Raw genomic sequence first — 23391 nt, forward strand, 5'->3', positions numbered from 1 at the left:
AAAGGACGTCTTCCCTCCCTGACACAGACACCCACGGCACCCCAAGAGAGGGCAAAATAGGAGAAGTTGAGAAACAATAACCAGTTATGGCTCCTGCATACTCTGCCCCAATCTCATCACAGATTTGAACATCATGAGGATTGCTCTTATTTGTACTGGTTATCTATAGTCCCCAAGAGACTATACACCAATTGGGGATAATCAGAGTTCAGTGTGCTCTAACTATTCCCCCTCCCTATCCAAGAGACTGTGGAGAGGGAGGTGTAGGAAACAAATATACTGGTTCTATGCATGCGAGAGACTCCTCTGTGCTGGGGAAAATCCCTGCAGGGGGCTTGTGGGTGGTTTCACTGACTGAGCATCACAAAAGGAGCAGAGCATAGTAGAGATTCTACCCTGAACTGTTGCCCTTGATCTCTTTGAAACAATAAATTAGGCATTAAGGATGAAAAAGTTGGACACTATGAATCAAAGGAAATATTAGAAATACTCAGCTGATGAAGTCTTAAATGGCCATTTTTAATTTTATTTTTACAAACTGAACCAATTTGACTGAAATGCAAATAATGATAGACATGTAGTTTATCTGTATAGTTTATTTTAGATAGATAGATAGATAGATAGATAGATAGATATACACACATACACTTAAAAACTGAATCAACATTAACCAGTAATTGTTCAAAGGCAGTCATATTTTAGATAGAGTGCTGAAATTGTAAGATCAAATTCTGAAGTCTTTAGCCAGGACTCCTATTGTAGTCCATGGGAATATGGGCTGAGTAAGAACCGCAGAATTTGACCTATAGTGACTGATGAGAAAACACTTAATGCTTTTTCAATTAATTTGTAATTTTTTTTCTTACAGTTTTCATGTGGATAATAGTGTCCATACTAGACTGACTGTCCTTCAGAATTGACATTTTGGCACTATTCGTATGGCTGAAAGAATAAATATTCTTCACAATATAAACAGAACTATGTGAAGTAAGAAGCAATTATAGATAATGTTTACATAAATATTACTCACTTTCTTGATGTCACATTCATCTAAGTGATTCTGTATAAACTGAACACTGGCTGTAAAGTCAGCAGAGTTGAATTCATAGGGAATATTCCAACCCAAAGGGCCAAACTTGCGCCGTTCCTTAAGAATACCATTGAAAATAAATAGTCAGTCTGTTTTCTTTAAATTTACTCACTATGTTGTTTCATTATTATTTCTGGTGAAGTTAAACTGGAATTAAAGATTACAGTGAATAAATGACAGTCCAAATACCCCTTTATGCATTCCTCTGTGGCATTATTAATTAAAAATGGGTTTCAGGTGCGGCATATTGGAACAACATGTGAAAGAAAAACAACAGAAACATTTATCACTACCCATCCTAATCATCTTAATAGCCCTGGGTTTTAAAATCTCCCATGTCTCTATTGCTGGATCAGAATGATAGTTTGTTATGTTAAGGACTATACTTGGCCTAATTTTCAAACGTGATGAGCACTTGCAGTTCCCATTGACTTCAATAGATTCAGCACGTCTGCCACTCAGGATATAATCTTTCTTTTTTTCTACGTATGGTCTATTTGTTAAAAGTAGTTTTAATTTTTCAGTTTCATATTATGACACTGAGTTACTCAAGTGCACTTAGGTTGTCCTTTTTGCCTTAATTCCTTCTCTGATGCCTTTTGATTTATATGCCTTTCAAAATTCTTACCACTTTTACACATGGTAAGGCTGCCCATCTACCTCCCTTATGTTATCTCAGCTCCTTCATTATTAATGTTTCAGGTTAGCATTGTATGCTTCTCTGTAAATGTAAGTGTAAAAAGAAAAATAGTTATATCTAAAATATGGAGAAATAATCCTTAGAATGAAGGCATTATAAAACACTGAACACCCTTATATCCCTCACAACCACATTTTAAACTCCTCATGTGTTGTAAGCCTATGATTTGCTGACAATGTTCTTGATATGACTCCTGGGAATCTCAGATATGTACTAGTCTGTTATTTTTATTCCTCTGTATGAACATGTACATTTGTGTCCTCCTTGTAAATGGCTGTTGCATGCTATTTTGCTCCTTCTAAGAATTGTCAAAATGAAGAAGAAAAGAAATACAAGATAAAGATGGAGTTGTGGAATACTGTACTTACATTTTTTAAAATCAGTTTCAGAGATAGCACATTTATTAGGCATCTCAAACAACAAAACTTGCCAGTTAGCAACAGTAAATGGCTAAAACCCTGGCCACCTTGAAGTCGGTGGACAAAACTCCTATTGACTTCAACATGCCAGTCACCTAATCTGTTGAAGTGTGGTCATGGTCAGAAAAATAACTATGTAAAAATTGGTACCTGACTCAACAGATCTGCTGCCTATGTGTACTGAGCATTATATATACTGACCTAACTCGAATTTTCTCTACCTGTGAAATGGATTTCTGAGAGACCACTAATCCATACTAACGGCTTCTCTTCTCTCTATAGGTGATTGACAGACAAATGACATCAATAAAATGAATTAGAAGAAAATGTTGTTAGTGCACACTGGAACCAAAAGCAATTTTCCTAGAATTAACACACTAATGGAATTGGTTAAAATAATAATCAGGTAGGTGTATGGATTACTAGTGGTAGTGAAAAATTAACTTTTTGGCAGCAAGTAGCCGTAGAGTTCATGGGCTTTGCTTAGATCAGTAGGGTCAAGACCACAAGAAAGCTTCTCTGCAACCATGCAGCTTTGCCTTTTCTCTTGATACTTTTCACAGCATTCTGAGAATGAGGGGGAAAAGAAGGGAAGGCACAGAGAACTCTGCAATTCCAAGGAACAGACTGTGTCTATTCCTAGTTGATCCCTGTTACTGTAGAAGAGAAGTAATTTGCAGTTGTGGCTTGTGTTAAATAAGCCTATTACTATAACTCCATGTATCATGCAAATCAGATGAAATACTTCTGGGATAATGCACACTGGAGTGGCTGAGCCAACCTGCTATGATTTTGAATTTCCCAAAATTCAAATATGGATTGTGCTGGGAACTGAGCATTTCTTTTCCTGTCCATTTAAAGATGGGTATCAGTTTTCTGAGTATGGCTACATTCTCAGTCCCTCATCAGTTATTGAGATAAGACCTCACCTCAAAAGTGTCCAAACAGACTAGAACTGGATTCTGAAAAGTCTGTCTTGAAATGTAAACACGCCAAGTAAACAGCTTCCATTTCCAATATGCTAATATAAAGTCTTTTTTATTCTCTGACCACCTGCCTTGCATAGACCCCCGTCTTAACAATCCTCTGAAACCTTTTCTGATACAAATTCACATAACTCTCCTGTGTACTGAGGTGAGATCCCAAATAGACTAGAATCTTAGATGGTTCTAAAATATTCTTTTGAAGATTCATGATAAACCTCAATGACCAGGACTGGCTCTGGCTTTTTTGCCGCCCCAGGCAAAAAAGCCTCCCACCGCCCCCCGGAGTGCGGCAGGGGAGCCCGGCCGCGGGCCCGCTCTCTCCGACCGGCCGGAGCGCCAGGGGGAGGGTGGCGAGCCCGCCGCGGCTCCGCTCTCCCCGGTGGCCAAAGCACCGGGAGGAGGGCGGAGAGCCTGGCCAGGGCCCCGCTCTCGCCGGCGGCCAGAGCGCCGGGGGGAGGGCGGCGAGCCCGCCGCGGCTCCGCTCTCCCCAGCGGCCAGAGCGCCGGGGGAAGGTGGCGAACCCGCTGCGGCTCCACTCATCCCGGCGACCAGAGCGCCGGGGGAGGGCGGCGAGCCCGGTGCGGCTCCACTCTCCCCGGCGGCCGGAGCGCCGCAGGGAGGGCGGCGAGCCCAGTCGCGGCCCCGTTCTCAGGCTGGAGCGCCGCGCTGCGCCACCCCCCTCCAGGTGCCGCCCCAAGCACATGTTTGGTGGGCTGGTGCCTGGAGCCGGCCCTGTCAATAACTCATTTGTAACCACAATCTGAACCTTTGGAAGAGATTTATCATTCACCAGCCAATCATCTAAATCTAGGAAATTTTTGAGGCTGAAAGGGAGGACAGTGTACTGAAAATTTTGGTTGTTGATCTTAACCATTGGATACTTCTGACAAATGTAGCTGTAATTATATGGAGATACGAGTATTGCACATCTGTAGATACTAAAACTTTTCTTTCCTGTACACCTTCTTTATATACTAAAGAAATTCTGAAAAGACTTCTGTCCCTCTGATATTTATATTTAGTTCCCTTAGCTGCAAATGTTAGATGTCTAATGTTGGTATGACTGTTGGAAAACATACCAGATCTAAGAAAGAAAAAAAAAAGAAAAAGAAAAAGAAGCAAGCAGGGACACTGTCAGATGGCTGAGTAGCAGCATGCGGAAGCAACAGCTGAATCTAGAGGACACACCCAGTGGCTGTGGAAGAGGAAGCAACTGACACAGCAGGTTATACCGTCAGAAATTTGCAGGGAGACAGCATATTTGTGATAAAAAGAAAGTTTATCTGCCTTATTAGATCTTGCTGCTGGCTATGTCTTTGGCTGGAAGTCTGACCCTACACATTTCAGACACATATGAATAAATGGTCACTAACCCTGTTCTGTAATTGTTGTTGTTCAAGGAGTGTCGCACATGTCCATTCCAGTTCATGTATGTGCGTGCCCAGTGCACCAGAGTCAGAGAGTTTTTCCTTAGCAGTACCTCACCCTCTGCTGCCTCATGCTGCTGCACAGTGGTATAAAGGGCAGAGCCACCCGGACCTCCATAGTTCCTACTTACTGGACAGACTGCAATATAGTGGGGAAGGAGGGTGAGTCATGGAATGGATATGGGCAACACACCTGGAAGAACAAAAGGTACAGAACAGATTAGTAACCACTTTTTCTTCTTTTGAGAGATTGCGCATGCACTTCAGGTGCATCACAAGCAGTCCAATCCAGAGGTGGGATCAGATTTTAACTGAACAATGATTGAAGGACTACACATCCAAACCAGGCATCATCTCTAGACTGAGACATGGCATAATGAGATGCAAAGGTATGTACTGATGACCAACTGCAGCTCTACAAATGTCCTACCACTCTGTCAGAGTGGCGTTGGCAACATCGTAGCACAAATATATGCAGGAGGAAATCCATGATGAAATTCTCTGAGTTGAGACGGGAATATCCTTCATCCTGTCCGCGGCTGCCATGAACAATTGTGAGGATGACCTAAACGGGTTAGTCCTGTCCAAGTAAAAAGCTAAGGCTCTCCTGACATCCCAGGTATGGAGCGTCTCCTCATCTTTATGAGCATGGGGCTTAGAAAAGAAAGTTGGTAAGTATATTGCCTGATTGATGTGGAAGTGAGAGACTACTTAAGTCAGAAATTTTGGATGTAGGAATAAATATAAAAAGCAACAGAGGGTCCTGTGGCACCTTTAAGACTAACAGAAGTATTGGGAGCATAAGCTTTCGTTGGTAAGTCCCTTACTTGCATCTGAAGAAGTGAGTTTCTTACCCACGAAAGCTTATGCTCCCAATACTTCTGTTAGTCTTAAAGGTGCCACAGGACCCTCTGTTGCTTTTTACAGATTCAGATTAACACGGCTACCCCTCTGATACGGGAGTAAATATACTTTGTCCTTGTAAAAGATTGTATAATGGGGTCAGCTATCAGGGCTCACAATTCTACTCCTCCTCACAGAGGTGATCACTACCAAAAAGGCTACTTTCATTGAAAGATGAAGCAACTATCAGTTAGCCTGTGGTTCAAAGGGTGGAGCCATCAGCCTTGTTAATACCAGATTTAAGTCCCAAGGGGAGATAGGATCCAATACTTGGGGAAATAACCCCAGACTCCCCAAGAACCTGAGTGATATTGGATTGGAGAGGATTGAGTGATTAGCAATTAGAGGGTGGAAAGTGGAGATAGCTTCTAAATGAATGAAAACTGATGGAACTAAGGGAAGGATGTTGCTATTTCAGGTGGAATAAATAGTTCAGAACATGCTGTATAGAAGACCAGACTGGTGAAACACCTTTTTGATGAGCCCACAAGTTCCAGTTCAATAGTAAGTGTACCTAGTAGAAGGTTTTCTTCTATTCATAAGGACATTTTGTGCATCCCTTGAACAGGCCTCTTTCATGTCCCTCAACCAATTCGGAAACTCTGCTGGATACCAAGGGTGAAAACTCCTCAACAATGGAAAGTGATGCCTCCTATCTCAGGACCGAGACACATATCAGCAATCTCTGATTCTGAAGATGAGCCTGAGTCACTTGACCTGGGATGTGTAGTAATGTTTGGTGCTGAGGACTGCTGTTGAGACTCTAGAGATGACAGTATCAAGGGGAGCACACTGGGTTCACCCCTGGATGGCACTGGGCAAGGAGGTGCAGGAGTATCCAAAGCTGGCTATGGTACCAGAAGATGGCCTCTACCTGTATGTAGATATGATGCAGACTGAGTGTTTGTTGGTACCAGGTGAGATGTCTCTTTTACCGCTGGAGATGCTGATACTCAGAGGCACCCATGCTGCAGCATATGCCTCTGGGGTTGTTGGTACTGAGAGGTCCCCCGTATGCTGCTGTTGTTGCATTAAAAGTGTTGATACTACAGAATGGGTTGGTCTGCTAGCAGTAGTCAGTCTCAATCGAAGAGGCACAGATGCTGGAATTGATGATCCTGCCTGAAATCCAGTGGCACCCAGGAATGGCTCTTCTCTGAAGATACTCTACCCTGCTTCCCAGACTGTTTACTGGTTGACAGTACTAGGGACCTTGATAGCTTAGAGGATGAGTTCTTCAAAGTACCCTGCTATTTCTTTTTGGTACCAGGGAAAGAGAGTGGCAATGCCTGGAGGGGCACTTCTATCTGAAGCAGAAGTGGTCGGTGCCTGCCTCGAGCAGGAAAGATATGATGGTGGACACAAGGCAGCCTCTTGGAGAAGGTGACATAGCCTCAGCTCCCTAGCCTTTTTAGGCCAGGGCTTACAGATTTGGCATCGGTCTTGGACATGATCCTCGCCAAGGCACTTTAGACACTGAGAATGAGGTCACTCACTGGCATGGATTTCCTGCAGCCAGTGCAAGGCTTAAAGCTAGGAAACCAAGGCATTCCCTGGTACCAGGCATTGGCACCCAGAACAAGTGGGAACTGATAGTCCACTAAATTATGAAAAACAACCAAAATTGAAAATTACACTAAGCTATGAACAAGTCCCAAACTATATACAAGAGAAGAACAATGTTACCAAAAGGGAGAACAGTAGCAAAAGCAAGCTACCATGTTCTGACCTCCGACTACAGGTGGTAAGAAGGAACTGAGTGGGTTGGGGTGGTTCTGCCATTTATACATTGCACAGCATCATGAGGCACCACCTTGACAGGTACTGCTAAGGGAAAAATCTCCAACTCTGGTGCACTGGGCATGCAAACACTTGAAGTAGAATGGACATGTGCAATCACTCAAAAAAGAACTTCTGTTTCTTGTAGCTGATCAGTGAAGATAGAGCTGTCAGTAAATGTCTTCATATTTTTCCTCTGATTTTTCAGGGATGGTTTCCTGGCATTTAGGGGAACAGGGAGAAGTAGGTGCGCCTAAAAAGAACTATACATCAATATCTGCTTCTCACTGAAGCATAGTAGAAACTGGTTCTAGTGTGCATTAAATAACACAGACCCCCTGTAGCAGGAGACTTTTCTTTCTTCTGGTTCATGTGTCTGCCTGTAAATTCAAGTGTGGAGTAAAAAGGAGGCCTTAGTATTGATTGCTAGCTACACACGACAAATAAATGTTTATCTCACTTTAATCACATTTACACAGCAAAGCCAAAGTAACTATGGGAGAATTCTTAGGGGAGGGAGGGAACTTCCTCTTCCGCTGCACGGGCTGCACCCAGGGCTGGGTAAGACCCACCTCTTTGAACCTCCCCTGGCTGCGGGAAGCTCTGCAACCTCCCCTCCCCCCGCTTCCTGTTCCCATTGCAGCCGCAGGGGGAGGAATCACTGCCAGAGGAGCTGCGCCCCTATCCGCTCAACCTCTGTGCACCTGGACTGAAAGAAAGGGCACCAAAATACAAGTTCGCCCAGGGCACCATTTTCCCTAAGGCCGGCCCAGCTGCCCAGTGTAGTCAGTATAAAAGAACTAGTCCTAGGGGATTAGATTACAAAGGCAATTTGTTAAGATACATCAAGCTTTCACCTTCATGTCACTAATATGAATTTGACCTTAGAGCACTTGTGACAAAAAGAAGTTAGCCTATGTAACAAACTGGTAGTCTCAGATTAGCTTATAGTGGACAGGTATTCACCCTGCAAAAAACTATGGTCTACATTGTCAACAAGAATGCTGATTTTTGTCAATCTCAGATAGGAAATTATGGATTTTGTCACACTCCTAGAGATGGTCCCTCTGAGGTCAGGGCTGAGATACGCTGCAAAGTGATTTGCATTGCCACTGCTCAAACTGATGTAATGTACATGGTGAGAGGCCTTGATGAAGGTATAAATTACACCAATTTAAACTAATTCTTGTCTCCCTTGGATTTAGATTCACCTCTAAATGTGACTACAGTGATGTTTAGAATAGAAAATTATGTCATAACCTCTGAGGCAAAGTTCCAGGTTCCAAAACAATCAACTCCTCAAACGTGTAAATGAATGAGGATGGGACAGAGAAGAAAATTACAGCAAAGAGAAAGGACAATTCCAGGGTTACAAATCACAAGATTTCAGATTAAGTAGAGTATTGATTTTGAGCAGAACCTAAACAGAGCTCAGTAAGCACTTTCTCTTTCTAACAGTTGAGTCTTTTAGAGTTTAAAGGGAAATAAGACATTTCTTTTCTGCTAGCAATTTCTCTCTGAATTCAATACTCATGGACTAATGCACCCCACCTGTGGAATTCAGAGGTGGCCCAATATTGTGCTGGAGACTCCAGGACTAAGCTCTGCTCTTCAGTTCAGGCCACCAGAAGAGTTCTTCCACAGCTATAGAAACACTCCAGCACCAATTATTAGCATTAAAACAACTTGATATAATGTATTAAATTACCCTTATGATAATTTCTCCCTTTAGAGAAGAACCCCTTTAGAGAAAATTTTCAATTTATAGTCATGTTATTTACAAGACTACCAGAGTGGATTGAATTTGAAGAGAGGCTGCTAACAGAAAGAAAATTATCAGCTAAGGAATTTCTAATTCTGTTACAGTTTCTCTCCTCATTCATTACTCAGGGGAAGTAGTGAGCAGTGAATCCCAGAAGTAGGGAGGAAATGTATAAGCAGAGTTTAATTATTATAGTAGAATAATATGCAGCAATGGAAGTTTCTCCCATATAAAACAAGAGCTTTATAAACTAAGACACTACGTGGGAACCAACCCAGTAGCATTTTCCTACCAAAGGATGCCATTGCAGAGGAATGGAAACTTACTTTGCAAGTATTCCTCAGATGAGGCTCATACACTTTCCCACTAGTGCCTCTGTGAATAGTTTCCCAGATGCCTGGCATACCAACTGGTGCTGGGTTTTTACATCTTGCCTGCAGCAATCTTGAGGCCCTAAGCCCATGCCATTTTGGAATGAGATGAACATATGTACTCCACAAAAAGCACAGGGGTACTTGTGGCACCTTAGAGACTAACAAATTTATTAGAGCATAAGCTTTCATGGGCTACAGCCCACTTCTTCGGATGCATATAGAGTGGAACATATATTGAGGAGATATATATACACACATACAGAGAGCATGAACGGGTGGGAGTTGTCTTACCAACTTTGAGAGGTCAATTAAGTAAGAGATAAAAACTTCTGAAGTGATAATCAAGATAGCCCAGTACAGACAGTTTGATAAGAAGTGTGAGAATACTTACAAGGGGAGATAGATTCAATATTTGTAATGGCTCAGCCATTCCCAGTCCTTATTCAATCCTGAGTTGATTGTATCTAGTTTGCATATCAATTCCAGCTCAGCAGTCTCTCGTTGGAGTCTGTTTTTGAAGTTTTTCTGTTCATATGCTTGAGATATATCTTTAGAGCTCTAGGAATGCCCATTTATGCACAACCTTCCAAGAGTTAGAAAGCAATGATGGGAGAACTATTTCCCAGGAATTGCAGAAAGAGGAACTTATCTTGAACTGAAAGGTTTCTGGAACTACAAGAATAACCTTTTCCACATGACAAAGGCAGTGTTGATGGTTGTATGGACATAAGAACTAATTCCAAAACTTGCCTTTCGGAAGTCATGGTAACCAGAAAGGCCAGCCACAGGGTTGTCTAATTGGTCGATGTGATTAAACTTAACACATGACACTTATATAGAGGATCCAATTTGCCTGGCTACAAAATGCTGCTATGGCTGGTACCCACATTTCTACAGTGCTTGGTTACAGGATTCCAGCCAAACCTCCTGTAGAACTCTAGTGTAGCTGAGATTACCAGACCTTTGGGATTATTATAATATTTCTATCACAATAGTATCTAGAGGTCCCCATTGTGCTGGGCACAGCACAAAGAGGCAGTCTCTGCCCCAAAGACCTTTCTGTTTCCACTCACACTAGAAATGTAAATTTGAACTGATCAGTAAATGAAATTTCCTGGTTGAGTTCTGTCTGGATACCAAACTGTATCAGAGGTTAACGGAGAATCCATGCTGTTAACTGTAGGTGTTCCCGGTCTGATGAAGGAGTCCATGCTCCAAGAGGTCTGGTGTTTTCTGCAGATAATGTGGCATCCTTGGCTATCTAACAAGTACTAAAGGCCATCTGGGCCAGTGAAGGATTAGGAGGACCACCACAAACTCTCCCGTTTACTCTCTTCTGTGTCCTTTCGATGAGCTGTCTTGAAAGGCTGTAAATTCTTCTGTATCCAGGAAATTATTTCCACTGCCATGAGAAGCTTTGACCTCTGGTTACATCCTGGTTTCAGAAGGGATATAAACACTCATGCCTCTGCAAGTACCATAATTGCTCACTACATGGTTTCTTGCACTTTCCATTGATGCAGATGGTACTGGTTACTGTCACAGAGAGGATACTGGACTCAGTGGAACCATTGGTCCAGATCCATATGGCCATGTTTGTGGATTTTGCTTTCTCCCTCTGCTCCCTTAAGATACACCCTGACAGAGGTGTTGAAATGAACTGAAAGGATGTGTACAATGAGATTTTGGAAATTTGTCTTCCATGGATGCTTGCTTCCACAGTGAGTATGCAAGGATCTAGAGTCAAAGTTGGATTTTTTTTAACTTACCTACCTAAAAAGAGGCATTGGATGTTATCCAAGACTGACACATAATTTTGCATTGCATCAAGTTCATGGTTCTACGTCCTCAGAAGTAATTTCAGCAGGTGCATTTTGAGAAACCCACTTGGAGCAGACGAAACTGAAGCATGGCACCAGCAATCCTAGCCACTGGAAATAATTGGCTAGTGATGTCCTCTCAGGAAATGATTGATGTAATGAAGGTTTTGATCTTTGCAAATCTTTATCATAATGGTAAAATTACAGCCAGATCTATGCCTATTTTGATATCTGGGTGAATAATTCTTCATATTGGAATAAAAAACTCTTGATTTTGAAGAAGTGGTGGCTATGAATCCTTTCCAGCAGCTGTTCATTTATGAAGATGTCTTTTTCTCTGGACAGCGTACTGATTGGCATGTTATCTATGCATGGGTGTAGATGTGTAACATGAAACCAGTGCCTTGCTGTGACAACCACCAGCCACTTAAGTTTCTTGGTGCAAAGAGTGGACCAGAAGGCAGACTCTTACACAGCAGTAGGGTGCTCTTCTACACAAATGCTCTTTGTCTTTGTCATGCTGAGGATTTTTTTTGGTTTGGTGGAAAATATACTTATGTTTCTTTGGAAGCATCTGCTCCAGATTTTTCCCTCTGCCAGGGTAACAGTCCCTTCTTGAATTCCTTGAGTGTCGGTAGCAACCAATGGATTGCTGCAGTAGCTTCGACAGTGAGTACCGAGGCCTCTCTGCAATCTCAGCTAGTAATTTCTCTAATGTTTCTCCCAATAGCTCCTCACCTGCAAGTGTGAGTAGGACAATATATAAATTTAAGATGAGTGATGTCTATTCATGGATGTAACCGCTTTCTTGTAGCCACCAAGTTGGAATCCATTGCTCATCACATTTCACATTAAGGGTTTGACCAGGACAGAACATGAAACATGTCACTTCAAGCAAGGATCATACCTCTCTAGACAATGAGCCACTTGTTTGCCATAAAGTAGGTTTTCCTTACTAAATATATGAAAAAAACCCTTTCATCTGAAAGGCTAAAGTTGAGGCTTTGAAACTGCTGTGCAGTGTGTCATCAGTCCTATGGTCTATGGTGTCTTTTGGAATAAAGTCCTTTCTGAAAGTGTGACTATGTCTTTCACTGGTGGAGCTACTGTTGCATGAACCTTAGACTCCCAAAATTTATAAAATTTGTTTTAGTTTAACATTTGGATTAATCAGGTGCCCTTGTTTGGAGCTTATGATGCCCTCAGAGGAAGCATCAACAGGAAATCATGTAGCTGATAATGCTTGACAGGGAATTCCTTGCAAACCATTGACATTCTGTCCTGGAAAAGTCCTGTGGGTTTAATTTTTTTTATTCATATGTGTGGTATTTCTTCCTCTGGCTGTTTACAGGGGGTGAGGTAATGTACTATTCATCCTGGCATGGGGACTACACATTCAGAGGAGGGGTACTGGTACACATACCCGGATTGTGGAAGTATTGTGGTAGATATCCCCAGGAGCCTGAAAGGTTGCCTGCCTGCTCCCACAGGCTGGTTAGCACACATATAAGTACAGTAAGAACAATCTAGTACCACTCAGGGATTTACTCAGTAAATAAGGATCATTTTGAACATGGAAAGGGATTTCTCACTTACCTCCCTGTAATCCCACGATGGTGCTCCTTCATGGGGAGTGGAACCCTCATGTGCCTCTGTTTTGGTCACAGACTGCCTGAAGTGCTCCTAAGGCTTTAATGTGGAGCCAGCCTATGATGTTCAGGAGGGGTGGAGACAGTGATCCTTTCTCACCTTTCAGAGTTTGAGCTCCTTGGCAGAGGGTTTATGGCTGATGATCCAAAGGCAGAACACTCATTCTGCTGCTGCCTCAAATCTGAGCTTTCTCCCTAGCAGAGTGAGGGTCCTCAAACTGAAAGCCAGACAGGCCAAATTTCCAGTAACCTGCAGCCTGAAGCAGACCTCCACAGGAGGAACGGGCTTCTTTGCATGCCCAGACATGTTGTGGAGGCTTGGGGGTGGGGCAGGAACTATGACACACAGCACTGTGAGAGAGATTCTGGAGAATAGCCCCAGCTAATACTGCCTCAGAGGATGGAAGCAGCAAAGAAGAAGGGAACAACCCCCTGAATTTCACTGCCTTGTGATGGACACACTTGCTTTAGCCTTTTTGGGCATCTCTGGGATTTGCAGGCTTTACCCCTCAGTATCATGAAAATCCCCTGATTCATACTGGGAGGAAGGGGAGATGTGTACGATCCCTGCTTCTTTCCCCAGGGACCTGAGGACCCACGCCAGTATCTGTGATGGTGGGCATGGAGTCTCTGTATCCTTTTAGGATCCTCCCTCCCCTCCAGCCCCAAGTCTGTTTTGGGACTTAGCTTCCTCCTCATCCTTTAGACTCCATCCCAAAAGCTCAGAAGCTGATGATAGGGCTTTTCTGTATTGGAGTGATGGCTCTTCAGGGCAGGGTGAGCATTCAACACGCTGGTCGGAATGTGAGCCCCCGTGCCCTGGCAGTGCAAAGGTCAGCTCATTGGCAACAGGCAGGACATTATTCGCCCTCTGTAGAGCCTGTAAGTGCTGCCTCACTTAGGGAACACTGCTTTAAATCAGGTGTTTGCAGGACAGTTCTGCCATGCTAGAGTGGGGGCAGGGGAATCTGGCTGGGAGATGCTGCAGCAGCAGATCCAGGTGGTTGAAACCACCAAGCTGCTATTTACCCTATCCATGGGAGAAAGAGGAGGAAGATTATAAATCACAACTGCACAAAAATGAATACAAGTAAAGATTTAAAAACAAAATGATTGGGAGAAACTGAATCGCCCATTTGTTCCACCACTGGAGGTAGAAAATCTGGTGGCCTGAGCTGAAAGGTGGACAGGGCCAGCTCCAGGCACCAGCGGAGGAAGCACGTGCCTGGGGTGGCACATGCTAAGGGGCGGCATTCCATCCATTCTTGGGGTGGCACAGTCCGAGCGGCTTTTTTTTTTTTTTTTTGCTTGGGGCAGCAAAAATGATAAAGCCAGCCCTGAAGGTGGAGCTTCATCTTGGTGCTTCTAGCAACAGCACTGGACTGCTTCTGAATTCCACAGGTTGGGGGCATTAGCCTGAGAGTAATGAATGAGGAGAGAAACTATGCAACAGAAAAAGAGAGGCCTAAAATTGGAGGACTAAGATACTTGCTCTATGCTTCCATGTGAAAGAGCAAAATATTGAGGAGAAAGAGAACATTGGAAGGTTGATCCCTATTTGCAATGGCTGACAGTTCTTTTTGCCTACTTGCTTCCTAATAGGTGGAGCTATACTGACTGCCAGGATACCTTCTGTTTTAAGATGCAGAAGAGGAAACGTGCACCAGGAAAGCTAAAACACCAAACTGAACTTGTGGGGATGGGGGTTTGATAATCTATTTAAAAATACAGCTGCATTTTCAGCATAATTAGTTATGTAATTGAACAGTCAAGTTTAAGTTATGCTTTTGTTTACTGAGTTATGCTTTATTTAAAAGGACTACTGCTTTTTCTGAATGTCTCAGAAATCACATAATTTGGTGATAGACTTTCATTTGAAATAATCCTATTTATTGAAAAAAAGGACAAGCAAGAAGGCGGCATTTTCTTTTATCCTGATACTTTATATATGTGACTTTCAGAGGTTTCACTTTTAAAAACTTATTTTTAATATTAACAATTAAAGAAGTTTTGTGGAGAAAATGTTCACATTTTAATCTAATCAACATTTGTATTGCAGCCTCACAAAAAGGGTTTCCATAGTTGTTTACAATTCTACTTTCAGTAAATCTAGAATCACTCCATTGACTAGAGTCACTCCAGATTTATGCAGTGTAACTTGGAGCAGAATTTCCCCTGTGTTTTAGGTTGCAGGGACAGGTGTTTGAATTAAGGACTAAAAGAACAGTTAGATACCACTGAAACTGCGAAATAAGCAAATAATCTCAATGAATAATTGGGGATGCAAACAATTTTCTTTCTAGTCTTCTTAAGTCAGATATTATTTAGTATGAGGAAATAAGACAGTATTAACCCTTAATACTTTATGAATGAGTATAATGGTTCTTTGTAAACTTCCCTGAATTACTGAGTACAGTATACTTATCTATGAAACCTTTGTCACCGGGGGGCGGGGATCAGGAGATGGTGAGTTTAAATGCAGACCAGTGCCTATATAAGTATGGTGACTGATACTCTTTAAATACCTCATCTGGATGGATGAATAGCTACAGTATTACCAAAACGTTCCTGCTGGCCGAATAGGCCTGGGACACTCCAGCACTACAAGTACAGTCTCTCCATGAGACAGCATGCAGCATAGCTTTCTCATTCACTATTCATATGAGCTAGAAGAGGAGTGAGGAGCAAATATGTGCATAAACGTGCCTCCCTGTGGGGGACTTTTACAAACTGAGGCCATGTGCCACAGCAAGAATATCAGCAGCTTAGCTGTATTCTACACTACAAACTTATGTTGGTATAACTATGTCTTCCATGGGTGTGGAAAATCCACAACCCTGAAGGATGCAGTTATACCGACAGAACTCCCAGTGTAGACAGCACTATGTCCATGGGAGGGCTTCTCCCTTCAACACAGCTACCGCCTATCAGGGAGGTGGAGTACCTACGCCAATGGGAGGTAGGCAGAGTCTTAACTAAACGCAATAGAGGTGAAGCTGCACCAGAGCAGCTGCACCGCTGCAGCACTGTAAGTGTAGACAAGTCCTCAGAAGGGGCCTGAAGGTTTAATTAATGTTTGTAAAGTGCTTTGAGATCTGTGAATAAAAGAATCTATATTCAGAAAGTGAAAAACATTAGTATATAAATTTCATGACTACTATATCTTCAAATTACATAATGTGGGCCGAGTCCTACTCACACTGAAGTTAGCGGAGGAAAAATGTCCATTGACATTAATACAAGCAAAAAGGTTCTAAAGTCTCAGAATATAAAATTTGCCTGTAACTTAAAAGAGACTAAGTCGGTAAGGTACATCTGAAAAGGAGACCCCAATCCTGCAATATAATGCACATGGAACATGAAATAAGAGACTTTCATATTACAATAAAGATACAAATATCTACTTTTATCAGGAACCCCAGTGAAAAAGACTTCACTTAACATGAAGTTGGATGCAAAACCTATATGAAATACCTGGACCGTGGAATGTAGGAAAGCTACAGTGTAAAGCAGAGGTTTCCACATAGGCATATTGCTGACATCTAGCAGGTCTTGATTAATTCCTGAAAATGTTCTTTTCAAACCTGCACGTACACCCTGGGGAGGTTCATTTGTGAACTTTATAGAAATCTGTCATGTAAAAATGGTGAAACAATTAGATTTACTTTCTTAAAATAAAACAAGGGTCTATCTACAACAGGGGTGGGCAAACTTTTTAGCCCGAGGGCCACATCTGGGTATGGAAATTGTATGGCGGGCCATGAATGCTCACAAAATTGGGGGTTAGGGTGCAGGAGGGCATGAGGGCTCTGGCTGGGGGTGTGGGCTCTGGGGTGGGGCTGGGGATGAGAAGTTGGGGGTGCAGGAGGGTGCTCCAGACTGGGACTGAGGGGTTCGGAGGGCGGGAGGGGGATCAGGGCTGGGGCAGGGGGGTGGGGCACAGGAGAAAGTCGGGGGGCAGACTCCGGGTGGTGCTTACCTCAAGCAGATCCCAGAAACAGTGGCATGTCCCTCCTCCAGCTCCTACGAGGAGGTGTGGCCAGGCGGCTCTGAGTGCTGCCCTGTGCGCAGGCACCGTCCCTGCAGCTCCCATTGGCTGCAGTTCCTGGCCAATGGGAGCTGCGGGGGCGGCACTTGGGGTGGGGGCAGTGTGTGGAGCCCCCTGGCTTCCCCTATGCATAGGAGCCAGTGGGGGGACATGCCACTGCTTCTGGGAGCTGTGCGGAGTGGTGCAAGACCCCGATCCCACTCCCTGGCTGGAGCGCTGGAGCAGGGCAAGCCCCAGACCCCACTTCCCGGCGGGAACTCGAGGGCTGGATTAAAACATCTGGAGGGCCGGATGTGGCCCCGGGGCTGTAGTTTGCCCACCTCTGATCTAAAATATTGCAATTTGTAAATTTACGAGTCATACAATCAAGAGATGTGTAGCTGAAATACAGCTGATCAGAAACTACACAAAACTCATGTATATTGGCACCAGTAAATTAAAGTCCTAGGATATACAGTATTTTTAAAATGTTAACGTGACTTTTGGGAATGCTTCAGATTTTGCAATGTAACTTCCATTCCAGTGCTATATTTTTAGCTTCAAACTTTGTTTTACTAATTATTTCATTTTCATATACCTAATTTATCTAAATTCACTTAATGATATTAGGTCTGACTAAGTATTTGAACAAACCTGTAGCAGTGTAATTGGGAACTTGTCATGTGGCTCAGTGGTTATCCAAACTCGAAAGGTCTCATCAGGAATCTCTGCAGTAACAATTGTTTCCAGTAGTTCATCCATGAAATCCAGGCCTAGGTGACAATTTTGAAGTAACACCCAGCCCCCCTGTATAAAAATAATTTATGAAATAATTTTTATCAGTAAACCATCTTGTGATTTAAAAAAAAAGGAAAAACACCATGTTTATGTTAGAATCAGATTTGGTCACATGCATCTAATTACTCTGAATCTGTGGAGGTTTGGTATGTTTTTTGGCTACATAGTATCATTTCATTTTGATATTGACATAGATATAACAGCTAGCAAAAATAAATTTGAAGTTATTTTCATACACTATAGTTCAGACAGAAAACGAAATAACTGGACACAATATGAAAGTAAAGTAGCAGTGCCATCAAGTGGCAAAAGTAAATAACAGAAAGCCAAACCCGGCATTCCTTAACCCAGGAAAACTTCTATTGACTCAACTGCATTATCAGTTCAAAAAGTCTCCAAAGAGTGAAAATATTCCAGTTGAAACCCAACACACACATCTTTTCTTTTTAATTATTTGTAATTTAAAGAGTCTAATGTCACTGTAGAGAGGATGACGGAAGATTAAACCTTTTCATTGATAACCAACAGTTAATCTCCAATAAGCACATTTGGGTGAAATTCAGCCTTGTGCAGAAGGTTGCCCAAATCCTATGGATCCCTTAAGTACCACATATGCTGTATTTTGAGGGTTGGCCATCTACACTGGAGTGAATTTCTTCTATTTGTGAATTAAAATAATCAGCCTTTTCAGCCTCACCTGTGTTATTGTTAAGATGAAAAAGAAGCCCAATACAAATATTGGAGACGATTAAATTAATTCCAGTGACCTACATGGGTTTTATTGCAATTTATTATATTATAGTTGCTATTTTGTGTTAGTTCATTTACATACAAATGAACATTTGATAAATAAATTTAATTAAAATATTTCTATAACCATTTCATATATTTTGGTCAACTGAAATACAGTGAAAATAATTATATATATTTCTTTTCTTTTAAACAGTCTTTACTAGTTTGGGAGGAAGATGCTTAATTAAACTCTGTCACTGTTCTAAATTATTATTATGTATTTATTATTTGTATTACTGTAGCATCTAGGACCCCTAGTCATGGACCAGGACTTCACTGTGCTAAGCACTATACAAACACACACAAAAAAGATGTGGCACCTTAGAGACTAACAAATTTATTAGAGCATAAGCTTTCGTGGACTACAGCCCACTTCTTCGGATGCATATAGAATGGAACATATAATGAGGAGATATATATACACACATACAGAGAGCATAAACAGGTGGGAGTTGTCTTACCAACTCTGAGAGGCCAATTAATTAAGAGAAGAGAAAAAAAAAAAACTTTTGAAGTGATAATCAAGCTAGCCGACTACAGACAGTGTGATAAGAAGTGTGAGAGTACTTACAAGGGGAGATAGAGTCAACGTTTGTAATGGCTCAGCCATTCCCAGTCCTTATTCAAACCGGAGTTGATTGTGTCTAGTTTTGATCAATACCACCCTATACCGGAAACCTACTGACCGCTACACTTACCTACATGCCTCCAGCTTCCATCCAGGACACACCACACGATCCATTGTCTACAGCCAAGCTCTAAGATATAACCGCATTTGCTCCAATCCCTCGGATAGAGACAAGCACCTACAAGATCTCTATCAAGCATTCTTAAAACTACAATACCCACCTGCTGAAGTGAAAAAACAGATTGACAGAGCCAGACGAGTACCCAGAAGTCACCTCCTACAAGACAGGCCCAACAAAGAAAATAACAGAACACCACTAGCTGTCACCTTCAGCCCCCAACTAAAACCTCTCCAGCGCATCATCAGAGATCTACAACCTATCCTGAAAGATGATCCTTTACTCTCACAGATCTTGGGAGACAGACCTGTCCTCGCTTACAGACAACCCCCCAACCTAAAGCAAATACTCACCAGCAATCACACATCACTGAACAAAACCACTAACCCAGGAACCTATCCTTGTAACAAACCCCGATGCCAACTCTGTCCACATATCTATTCAAGTGACATCATCATAGGACCTAATCACATCAGCCATACCATCAGGGGCTCGTTCACCTGCACATCTACCAATGTGATATATGCCATCATGTGCCAGCAATGCCCCTCTGCCATGTACATTGGCCAAACCGGACAGTCTCTACGCAAAAGAATTAATGGACACAAATCTGACATCAGGAATCAAAATACTCAAAAACCAGTGGGAGAACACTTTAACCTGTCTGGTCATTCAGTGACAGACTTGCGGGTGGCTATATTACAACAGAAAAACTTCAAAAACAGACTCCAAAGAGAGACTGCAGAGCTAGAATTGATATGCAAACTAGACACAATCAACTCCGGTTTGAATAAGGACTGGGAATGGCTGAGCCATTACAAACGTTGACTCTATCTCCCCTTGTAAGTACTCTCACACTTCTTATCACACTGTCTGTAGTTGGCTAGCTTGATTATCACTTCAAAAGTTTTTTTTTTTTCTCTTCTCTTAATTAATTGGCCTCTCAGAGTTGGTAAGACAACTCCCACCTGTTTATGCTCTCTGTATGTGTGTATATATCTCCTCATTATATGTTCCATTCTATATGCATCCGAAGAAGTGGGCTGTAGTCCACGAAAGCTTATGCTCTAATAAATTTGTTAGTCTCTAAGGTGCCACAAGTACTCCTGTTCTTCTTTTTGCGGATACAGACTAACACGGCTGTTACTCTGAAACAAAAAAGATGGTTCCTTCCCTAGATAAAACCGGGTTGATTTTCAGAAGTTTTCTATTGCTATTGCTGATTTTCTGTATCTAGTGCTGCATTGCATTTTCAGCATTGGATATAAATACACTAAACTGATGTGGGACTTTTTATATTTCTGACCTTGAGATGAGCATATAAAACCCAGAGTCAATTTTACACAGAAACTCTAGCTCTAGGATACAAGGGTATGGGTATAACGGGCATAAAAAAACAACACAGAACCTTAACTGGCATTTCAGTGTTCTTTCATACCTGCTGCATTGATGTCTGAGTTAGCTTGCGTGCATGAACTTCTTGTCCCTGACCCATAGAGATAGTCCTACATTCTACAATAGATGGAACACCATGTTGTTAATGAATGTATATATGTTAGCTTCTTCAACTAAGAACAAGTGAAATTAAAATGATTAATTCAAAGTGATATTGAGAAAAAATCCTGAAAGATGTAATGAAGCACTATTTTAATATACAAATATACACATTGTATTCCTATTTATTCAGTTGGTATGCCTTCAATATTTAATTATTTCTCAATATGAGCGTAATTTTCTATAAATATTAAAAGTCTAATGAAGCACTTGAAACTATATATTCAACAGACATACTATGTATTTATAAGGGAATAAATATGGCTCATATTACTGTTGTCAATGGGAATTTGAACACTATAGTTTCTCCTAATTACATGCAAAGCAAGATTTTCAAGAAGTTTAGATGTGCAACTAGCAACCAAATTTGCAGGCAAAATTATAACTGTCCACACAAATCAAGTAACTGCACATTCTAATGTGACTAATTAGCATAAATGTATTTAACCACTTGTGCATGCAACTACTTAATTTGTATGTACAATATCACAAATATTGTAGACACAATATATGCACAAAGTCTAGAATTTTTTTTAAAGTTCCTTTTTGTTACAGAAATAATTTCATAAAAATAAACAAATGATGGCTTATCTTGCTATCTGCAGCAAGAAATATTTAGAATAGTACAATCAAGAGACAGCACTCTCAGCTGTTATGCAAAACTCAAGGGCTTGTCTACATGCAATGTTACTGTGCAGCAAGCCAGGGTGTTAATCTACAGAGCACTAGCTTGCCACACAGTAATGTCCTGTGTAGAAACAGCTATTGCGCACTAAAACTTCTGTACAGCGTGCTTTGATGTACTGCTGTTTGAAATGATAGTACATCAAAGTGCACTACAGAAAAGATGGTTACTCACCTTTGTAACTGTTGTTCTTCGAGATATGTTGCTCATATCCATTCCAATTAGGTGTGCGCGCACCCCATGCACGATCGTCGGAAGATTTTTACCCTAGCAACACTCGGTGGAGTGGCGCCCTTATGGCGCCGGATATATGCCCCTGACGACCCAGCGTCCCCTCAGTTCCTTCTTGCCGGCTACTCCGACAGAGGGGAAGGAGGGCGGGTTTGGAATGGATATGAGCAACACATCTTGAAGAACAACAGTTACAAAGGTGAGTAACCATCTTTTCTTCTTCAAGTGATTGCTCATATCAATTCCAATTAGGAGACTCCCAAGCCTTACCTAGGCAGTGGGGTCGGAGTGAGATGTCGCAGAACGAAGGACCGCTGAACCAAATGCCGCATCATCTCTGGACTGCTGCACTATGGCATAGTGGGAAGCAAAGGTATGTACCGATGACCAAGTCGCTGCCCTACAGGTCTCCTGTATGGGTACATGAGCCAGGAAGGCGGAGGATGAAGCTTGAGCCCGAGTGGAGTGGGCAGTAAGGTGTGTAGTTGGGACACCAGCCAAGTCAGCACGCACGGATGCATGATGTGATTCAGGATGAGATGCACTGGGTGAAGTCCGGAGGCCCTTCATCTGGTCTGCCACAGCTACGAACAGCTGGGTCGTCTTCCTAAAAGGTTTTGTTCGCTCGATGTAAAAGGCGAGGGCCCTGCGAAAATCTAGAGAGTGAAGCTGTTGTTCTTGTCAAGAAGCGTGCGGATTCAGATAGAAGACCGGAAGGAAGATGTCTTGGTTGACATGGAAGACAGACACCACCTTAGGAAGGAAGGTGGGGTGTGGTCGCAGCTGTACCTTGCCCTTATAAAACACCGTATACGGTGGTTCCGATGTGAGTGCCCTGAGCTCAGACACATGCCTCGCCGAGGTGATAGCAACGAGGAAGGCTGTCTTCCAGGAAAGGTACAGGAGCGAGCAGGTAGCCATCGGCTCGAATGGGGCACCCATGAGCCTGGAGAGGACCAGGTTAAGATCCCACATAGGGGCTGGTTGTCTAATTCGTGGGAACAGACACTCCAACCCCCTGAGAAATCTAGTGACCATGGGATTGGAGAAGATAGAACGCCCATTTTCACCCGGGTGGAAAGCTGAAATAGCTGCCAGGTGCACCCAGATGGATGATATTGCCAAGCCCTGCTGGTTTAAGGACAGGAGGTAGGCCAAGATGATAGGCACTGATGCCTGTAGAGGGGCCGTATGACTCTGAGCCCACCAGCAGGAAAAATGCTTCCACTTGGCTCGGTACGTGGACCTGGTAGAGGGCTTCCTGCTACCCAAAAGGACCTGTTGTACCAAGCGAGAGCAGCACAGCTCAGATCGAGTTAGTCATGCAGCATCCACGCTGTGAGGCAGAGAGATTGCAGGTCGGGGTGACAGCCGTCCATGGTCTTGAGTGATCAGGTCTGGCCACAGCGGGAGTGGAATTGGAGTCTCTACTGACAGCTCCAGGAGAGTGTTATACCAGTGCTGTCTGGGCCACGGTGGGGTGACCAGAATCAAACGGGCTCTGTCCCTGCGCAGTTTGAGCAGGACCCTGTGGACTAGCAGGAATGGAGGAAAGGCATAGCACAGGTGAGACTTCCACTGTATTAAAAAGGCATCTGACAGGGAACCAGGGGAGCGTCCTTGGAGAGAGCAGAACACCTGGCATTTCC

At 42.7% G+C, this 23391-nt stretch overlaps 1 protein-coding gene across 1 annotated transcript in view; it reads right to left on the minus strand.

The window, feature by feature from the left end:
• Positions 1 to 23391, minus strand: part of DNAH8 (dynein axonemal heavy chain 8) — a 581193-nt gene that overhangs the window by 25450 nt on the left and 532352 nt on the right. Inside the window, exons 84-87 of the mRNA XM_054024546.1 lie at positions 20711 to 20784; positions 17591 to 17743; positions 16384 to 16539; positions 1031 to 1147 (exon numbers count right to left, since the gene is read on the minus strand). Of these exons, the coding sequence (XP_053880521.1) occupies positions 1031 to 1147; positions 16384 to 16539; positions 17591 to 17743; positions 20711 to 20784 (500 nt within the window). The remainder of the gene's footprint in view (positions 1 to 1030; positions 1148 to 16383; positions 16540 to 17590; positions 17744 to 20710; positions 20785 to 23391) is intronic.

The sequence above is a fragment of the Malaclemys terrapin genome, chromosome 3 (genome assembly GCF_027887155.1).
Source record: "Malaclemys terrapin pileata isolate rMalTer1 chromosome 3, rMalTer1.hap1, whole genome shotgun sequence".
Classification (NCBI taxonomy): domain Eukaryota; kingdom Metazoa; phylum Chordata; order Testudines; family Emydidae; genus Malaclemys; species Malaclemys terrapin.